Here is an 8,107-nt window from a genome sequence, read left to right on the forward strand (position 1 = left end):
TTTGGTTTTTAACAGAACATCACGTATTCACTTTTTGCAGGTTATTTTCCGAGCCACGGCTGTGATCCGTTCATGGTCGCTACTCACTCCGATGGAGGCCAGGGAGCATTTGGTTACTGGATCTATCCGCTGGGAGATGGTAGCTCGGGATATCTTCAACCGGTTTGGATGGCGGTCATGTAATAGGATAGGCAATTAGTTTACCTATCTATTTTTAGCCAGCCGGTTGTGGCGTCTTATCTTGGCTAGTCTGTGTTTCTAGCCTCTTTAGCTCTGTGTGAGCTGTCTTTTTACTACTTTTCAGTCGGAGACTTTGGAACCTTGTTGGAACCTTTTATTTCGTCAATAAGATGGCCGTATGCATCACTCTGATGCAGAGGCCGGAGCGATCCCCCTTTTCGAAAAAAAAACCATTGGGTTGCGCGGAGCAGGTTCTTAAGCTGGGGCGAACAATACAACTGCATGGACTGCAGGCATTTTAGGTTGTTACGCGGCTAATGCACGACCCATTTGTCTTGCGTCCAACGGATAAAAACGATGGCCCAATCGTAGACCTCATATCATCCATTTTGTATATGTTTGACCCCATTTTTTATCAAACTTGCTCGTGATTTGGGTCTAAAGCGGACAGAAACCGAACGTTTTTGTGTCTCTGTTATCCGAATGTGTCCCTCTGCATGTGCGGCCTGGCCCACCTGTCACACACCCACCCACCTCCCACCTCTCTCTAGTCTTCTTTTTCTCTTTTCCCCACCCACGTCGCCCACAAGTAGCAACGCTAGGCGTCGAGGCCTCCGGCACTCCCTCAACCACGCGACTGGCAACCTCAACCACAGCAGCACCGGGCGCTATTGCATCAACCCTGTTAGGTGAGCACGGCGGGCGCGGCCGAGCGCGGGAGAGTGGCCGGGTGGGCGAGGCGGGCGCGCCCGTTGCGACGTATGGGTCTCTTGATTATAACTGAAGTAAATAATATTCTACTAATCATTTCTTACCCCGTAGCTTAGCACGGGCATCTTACTAGTAACCAAAAGAAGTCGACCAGATTTTTGTGTCATATTGTCTTTGCTTTGTAGCGTCTGTAGTTTTTCTTGATGAATATCGGATATGAGATGCTTTTCCAGTCTTTTCTCTCTGCAGAAAAGTCTCACTATGAACGATATGATTGATCAATCAAAGTACTTGAAAATTTTGCCTTATATCAGATATCAGATTCATTTTTCGGAAGCCAGTATACAATGACTTGAATCAGCTTAGCCAAACAGTATAAGAAGGACCAAAAAAGGAGAGGAAAAACCCAAGATCTGCACCACAGCAGTCCGGCTGTATACATGTCATGTAATTTTTTGAACTGAAATGGCATGAAGAGCCACAATGATAAAATAGCAACCGTGTCAGAACTCCGAGCATGAAAAACTAAGGGGTTTGAGTCCTCTTCTAGTCATAACATGGGGAATGGTCACTCAATGAGCTTTATCTACCAACGTTCTTGATTTGATGAGATTTGTGTTGTGTTGATCATACTCGGCACGTCCAGTGAAGAGAGATTACAGTGAAGTGAGAGCTTTGCATTACACACAGAAGGGTTACCTTGCAAGTGACAAAAGGGCATTTTCCTGCTAATTATTTGTATCAAGTTTCTATGCTACACTACTTGTTAAGATGATCACTTGGACTGGAGCAAAAGCTGGACCAGGGGAGAAAACCAAACAATATGTGCAACAAGATGAGGAAAACTGCAATTGCGAAAACCCTCCCTATTTTCAATGACTAATATTATATATAGACTTGCAGAGAGAGCACATTTGACGCCGTGTTTGAAGGCACACACCGCAGTGTGGCTCTCCGGATATTACGTAGGAAAAGATGGATGTTTCTTGCATCTCTTGCTTCTCCACGCAGACACGGGGCAAAGAGCTCTCCAAACCTTTCATCTATTGCTGAAAAATGAGGAGCCACCTTTGCAATGGCTCACCAGTTTCCTCTTGGCTCCTCTTTCAGGTAGCTGCTGCTAAGAACTTGGGCCTTCAAATGCACACAATAAGGACATCAAGAGTGGCCATTCCAGTATACAATCTGGTGCTAGTCAAGAGAATATTAAAATAGCAAAAAAAAGGTTATTCTTCTACTTATACATGTTTTTCATCAAAAGACACTTTGATTAACTTTGTACTCTACATTAATTAGTTTGGAGTACGGGATTGGTAATAGAAGCTAGTATCAGCAGCCAAGCAAATTATTCTCAGTAGCGAGTGCTTTTTTTTTTCCAGTGTACAAGGCCAGTGTCAATTGGCAACTTCGGATAAGTATTTTAATCTAACAGTACACTAGATTTTTCACATAGGTATTTAGATTCATGATTGTACATCAGAGGCTAAGATATTGATTGCTCAAACTTAACAATCTGAACAGCGCTAGAACACTGATCGTTCCCACCATGCAGGTCAAAGCAGAAGAGCATTTACCAAATTAACACCCGGGAGCAGATAACTGCAAAGCTTTTCATCCACTGAAATAGGCAACCTAGGCATCTTGCTCATTATTCCAGGTATTTGGCTCATGCTGTTCATTGAGAGCATCACATTAGAATTGCATGGGTACCAATGACATATCTCTAAATCTGTATCTTTTATAGTGACTTGTACCTTTGTAGAAGATTATTGATGTTACTTCTTGTGCGATGGAAAAGATCAATGTTGTTCTGAGCCTGAAAGGAATTATTAAAATGAATTTAACTCCTGCACAACCAAAGCTCCCGTGCACAAGAAATCATGGGGAAATAACAATATTACTCCTACCATACATACAAAATGCCAACCTGTGATGTCAAAATATTTGCTTCTATTTGATTGAGAAGTCGAGCATTTTCTTCCAATACATTAAGCATTGCACGGTCGATGTCAGAGGCTGCATTCCCGCAAAAACAGAAAGATGTCAGAGGCTGCAGAGCAAAATGTAGAAACCTGGTCATTAGAAAATAGGACCTGGGTATAACTGCATATGCTTGTACTGAGAGCTGGTAAGTTCTAGTTCATTTAAACATGTGTACAGTTTTCATATACACAGGGAAAACAAGTACTTGAGTCTGTGTGTTAATGGTATTAAGTAGTTCCAGCAAAAGTTTAGCACCAAAGTAACTATCGAAGGAGTCCAAAGCTAGGAATTGCATCAGAGCTTAGTAAAAGGCTAATATTGTTATCCATCATTACAAGCTAGGAAACACCCTAACTCACAAAGCATAGGAATACGAAAAGCTATTCAAAATGTCTTGAATCATTCATTCTTTGCAAAATATGCATGGATTATTTCTCCCAAATCCCTAAGTTACTTGGAATACTTCAAACTTTTTATTACACAGGCAGTGAAACATGATAATCGCAAGAAAGGGGTAAAATGATGGTATAATCAATCACAGATTATCTACACAAGTGACCTACCAACCTCCATATACAGATCAGTTATCGACTGTTATTACCTGTCGTAACAGAAGAACCTCTGGTGTCTGTTGGAACAGAACGATTGTTAGTCCACAATGACGCCTCCACCATTTTGTCCTGAGATACAGCCTTGATGAGCACCAGGCAAAAAGAGACAAAAAAAAACACTTTTCAACTTCACTTTTGCAAGGGAAATATATTTGACAAACAGAACCAACTTCCCTTTTCACAAAAAATTCCAAATTTAGTGCATGCTTCTGAGGAGTCAGAGCAGAAGTTGCTTCCTAGAAAGACTATTCTGAGGCATATCATATGAAAAGGCAAATGATTGATACCTTTCTATCTTTAATCTTTCTTCCAACATTGTGTTCTTCAGTCTTCCGTCGTCTTGTATTTTGTTTTTCCTGTATAAGCAGCACATTATTAGTATTGTAAAGAATGGAAAAGGGAAACATCATATGCTTTACATGATTACATGTTTACTCTGAAAAAGATACTTGTTTAATAGGCACATAATTACTGAAGACAAAGCTCAACCCCAATATTCTGCTTCTGTTACCTCTTTTCAACACTACTTGAAACGATTTCTTGAGCGCTCTACAATTTTTTTAATATAATTTTAGGAAAAGACAAGCCAGCGATCATTTTTTTTTTCATGCAAACTATTCTCAGCTTGCCATGGCTCAATACTGGTCATTGATCAACTCAGCTTATGAGAAACTGTATCAGTTGTGCTAACTGACCAAGTATATTATACACTTCTAACAGATATGCATGCTTTTGTCATGAAACACGAGATGATCAGCTTTTCATTGGATATCCTGTTGACGATATTAGTAGAGACACAACCATTGCTAACAGTGTCAAAAGCAGAGCCTTTGCATCCCTACAAATATTTTTCTAGTACACACTACTAGATAAATACAAATGTAAATCTGCGGGACAACAGCACAAAGGGATACTTGGGAGGACCAGCTCAGAGCACACTAACTTTATCGTCCATAATAGACCACTATAGTATGTATATCGATGTCGACAAATAAGTGTATCTATGCATGATCTACTTTCATATATGCGGCACTGGTTGAGTGGAATTATAGTGACATCATTCTGACAGCCATTAAAGTATAAGCCACTGTTAGTCCCCATCCATAAGTTGTTACAGGAGCACATATTCCTTTACCTCGAAAATATAATGTAGAGAATGGATAAACATCTTGCATGCTTTTTTGCATTTCAAAGTTTTAAATAAGGGTCAACCGACATTAGGTGGATCTGACAGAAAAAGTGTGATCTAGATGTTTCAGAATAGATTAGATGAATCGGGTACTAACCGCCATCCACTGGCATCTCATGGCCACATCTCTTACTGTCTTCTCTGGCAACATTGCTGCTATCTTGATATACTTCATGATTCCCGGTTCACTTGCATACCTGACAATTTCATCACCAGTGCACACAATTATACATAATTGGCAAAGTCACTATTTACTAGAAAAATTGAAGTGCAAAAACACAACTCATTGCAACAAGATTATAAAGAAAGTAAAGTCCTTTGTCTGAAAGATAAAAGAAAGTGTATGCTTCTGAAAACACTCATGCCATTATTCTCCAGCAGAAATGAAGTATCCATCTTAATCATGAAATAAACAAATATTTATCTTGACGCACTAACATAATAAACACTCGTTATTCTGATCCAGGTGTCAATTGCCAGGTGTATTCTATCTTAATGTTAAACTATATGAATTAACTCGGCATATACGTGTGATAAAATGCTCTCTTTCTCATTGATGTGATAAAATTCAGTAATTATACATAGTAGCAGAAAACATACTTATGGAGGCCGTCATTAAGCATCTGTAACTCAGGGTATGACCACTCCACAGCCATTGGACCTCCATACTTTAGGCTCTGGCTAGAATCAGGAATCATGTTGGGTGAAGCAGTGGATACAATCGTCGAAGGTGTAGTGTTCAACATTGCCAGATTACCATTTATCCCACTGGAAGTGTCCAGGCAGACCGACATGGCTCCCGGCCCATTGGTAATTGCACTCGTCTGAAATGAAACCACATGTTGGCCGAAGAATGAATGCGGAAATACGCCGTAGTGGTTAGGATCTGTTGACATCTGCATGCCAGACAAAATTTGATGCTCCGGCTTGAGCCTCACAAACACTTGACCAAGCTACGGAAGAACGCTTGATTTTGCTACCCAACTTTCGTCTGCAATGAGGGGACAAATGGTGTAGCACAAGTTACATCTCCACAGTTGCGCATCAATGGTGAGCTCGGCATCCAGGGCTCCACAAACACATGAGAGTAACCATGGATGCCATCCAAACTACAAGATAATGTCCAAAGCTTTACTGAAAAAAGGCCACTCCTCTACAAACAGTACCCAGATTTGAGAAGCTTGCAGGCTACACTTTCTGCAGAAAACATGAAGGGAGCAATCTTATTATTATTGCTTCTGCATAATAGCACACAAAACTACATGAAAGTTAAACTAATAATGCAATAAAAAAACTTTGCGCTTGGAATGGTAGTTAGTACAACAAGGAAAAAAACTTTCAGCTGCTAACCGCACAAAAAAAGGAAGCTAACAGCCTGGGGAGTAGCACTGAACAATCAGTCATCTATTTTGAATTGAAGCTCAGCTCAAGTATTATGCTCTTAATATATTTAAGCAGCATGTACAAAAAATTGGTGTGACGATGACAAAGAATGAAAGAATGCATGGCCAAAGTTCAAATTTTTGTTAGAAAGCGTGAGGTCGTTTCTGCCAGGGCTCTACAAAAGCAAACAAGTGGGCAATTTACTAACTCAGACGCAGACATAATAATCAAAGTGAATCCGTACAGCGATAACAGGGTCGAAGAAAAAAAAGAGAAGACGAACTCCAGGTTGGTGGCAGGACTGGAGGAAGGATAGAATCGCGAACGCTAATCTGCTCTGGCAGTGGAGAAGAGAAGAGAAGAGAAGCAGCAGCAATAGAGAGAGAAAGACTTGTTTGAAAAGGAAGAAAGCAAATCAATCAACGATGATTGCAGGAAAGGCGGCGGCCGCGCACAAACGTGCCGAGCACCCCACCCACCCAACCCAACCCAACCGAGGACTCGCTTTCCACATCGAAGGGCACGCCGGCCGACCCCCATCACAAGTCAGAATCCTCCTACTGGCGCTGGCGCGCGACGTACCAGATCAAGAAAGAAAGAACAGAAACCACCCGCGATCCGGTCCTACGGAATCCGCAGACGAGAGCGTGAGCAGGCGGGCAAGTCAAGGAACGCACCTCCGACCTTGGGATCGCCCGTCGGTCCTCACGGCCGGTAGGGAGGGAGCCCCGCGGCGATAGGGCAGGGCAGAAGGAACAGCGGCGCGACGCGATCCTCCTCTGGCTGGCTGGGACGGAGTGCAGTGTAGTAGCACTAGTGATGGTGGTGGTGCGCTCTCACTGCTCTTGTTCCTTTCTTTGGCGAGGGTTTGGCTCGATCTCCTCCCCCTCCTGCTGCTCTTCCTTTAAATGGTGCCGCCCAGCTTTGTACGCTCCAATGGGAAGGAGGAGGCCCAAAAGCGGCGGCCCCGCAAAGGCGAGGCGAGAGAAGCACAAGCCTCCTCCTCCTCCTCCTCCTCCTCCTCCTCCTCCTGCCTATGTGTTTGTTGTGCGCCCAAAAAGGCAACGCCCTGTGCCAACTCCACTGCAACCAACTTGCACCACCCCGCCACCAAAACGGAGGAGAGAGGGGAGGAAGAAGGACGGGGGAGAGGGAGGAGAGAGAGGGGTGAGATCTCTTGGAATTCAGCGCTAGCTAGGAGATGGATGCGGAGCTGGGATTCCCGATGCCCAAACAATTATTGAGGCTACTCTCTTCTTCTTCTCCTCTCTCTGGCTGGGCCTCTGCTTTTGTCTCTCTTCGCTTTTCCTCGCGAGGAAAGAAAGAATCTGGCGTCTGCTTTGCTTTGCTTTTCTTTTCTTTGCTGGTCAGTGGTCGCTGCCTTGCTTGTGCCAATTGTGTGCATGCATTTGGTACTAGTAACTCATACCAGTAGAGTAGTGTATACTTTTTCTTCCATTTTTATTTTATGTTCTGGTGGCTAGTCAACTGGTCTGGCCTGGCCCGTAAATATTACTAATAGTGCTATCTTCGTCTGAGTTTATTAGTCCTCATCGTCAAAATTTTACCATGTATATTATAAAAAGTATATTATTGGATTCATTTTTAAATTTATTTTTCAATGGTATTGCTTTTTGCTATGCTTACTTATATTTTATTAATTAAAATCATGATCAAAATATGATACAAGACTAGTAAATAAGACAAACGTGATACAGTAAAACTATCTTTTCTTCTTCTGATCCTCCTTAATCCTTATCCTCATGCATCCTAGGCGAGTGAGTTGGTGCGTCGCCGGTCCTACCTGGAGACGTGGATGTGTGGTTCCGTACGTGTCGATCCTGCGAAGTATCCTCTCATATTTCGTGACCAAGACGGTTAACTGCTACAGTAGTTTTAAGCGATTAAAGGAATGCCTGTTCTAATTAAGGAGACTTGTTTTTTTTTCTTTTTGCGATGAAAGGGGACTTGTTCTTAACCAATTACGTTCCAGCAACGTGTCTTGAGATGTCATGACTTCTCATCAATTGACCGAGACCAAACCAACATT

At 42.4% G+C, this 8,107-nt stretch overlaps 1 protein-coding gene across 9 annotated transcripts; it reads right to left on the bottom strand.

The window, feature by feature from the left end:
• Positions 1-1,547: 1,547 nt before the first annotated feature.
• On the bottom strand, positions 1,548-7,412 carry LOC109766483 (uncharacterized). 9 transcript variants are annotated; one of them, XM_020325258.4, is made up of 10 exons: positions 6,735-7,412; positions 5,841-5,871; positions 5,275-5,665; positions 4,772-4,871; positions 3,773-3,841; positions 3,476-3,566; positions 2,819-2,907; positions 2,646-2,707; positions 2,466-2,562; positions 1,548-2,025 (listed from the first exon to the last, which is right to left on the bottom strand). In XM_020325258.4, exons 3-10 carry the CDS (start codon positions 5,574-5,576, stop codon positions 1,972-1,974), a joined length of 864 nt encoding a protein of 287 aa, XP_020180847.1. In that variant the 5' UTR covers positions 5,577-5,665; positions 5,841-5,871; positions 6,735-7,412; the 3' UTR covers positions 1,548-1,971. The 9 variants fall into 9 exon arrangements, with proteins under 9 accessions (XP_020180847.1, XP_073357630.1, XP_073357631.1 ...); XM_073501529.1 differs by having other exon boundaries at positions 3,476-3,554; positions 6,735-7,387; XM_073501530.1 differs by having other exon boundaries at positions 3,476-3,554; positions 5,810-5,871; positions 6,735-7,025.
• Between the last annotated feature and the right edge of the window lie 695 nt (positions 7,413-8,107).

The sequence above is a fragment of the Aegilops tauschii genome, chromosome 6 (genome assembly GCF_002575655.3).
Source record: "Aegilops tauschii subsp. strangulata cultivar AL8/78 chromosome 6, Aet v6.0, whole genome shotgun sequence".
Lineage (NCBI taxonomy): Eukaryota > Viridiplantae > Streptophyta > Magnoliopsida > Poales > Poaceae > Aegilops > Aegilops tauschii.

What these genes read in the sequence shown, in the direction of transcription:
- LOC109766483 (XM_020325258.4), bottom strand. Translation starts at nt 5,576, where the DNA reads ATGCAGATGTCAACAGATCCTAACCACTACGGCGTATTTCCGCATTCA. An exon ending in CTTAATGACGGCCTCCATAA is followed by an intron (nt 4,872 to 5,274) that starts GTATGTTTTCTG and finishes TGAAATTGTCAG; the next exon opens with GTATGCAAGTGAACCGGGAA. An exon ending in AGGTTCTTCTGTTACGACAG is followed by an intron (nt 2,908 to 3,475) that starts GTAATAACAGTC and finishes GCGGGAATGCAG; the next exon opens with CCTCTGACATCGACCGTGCA.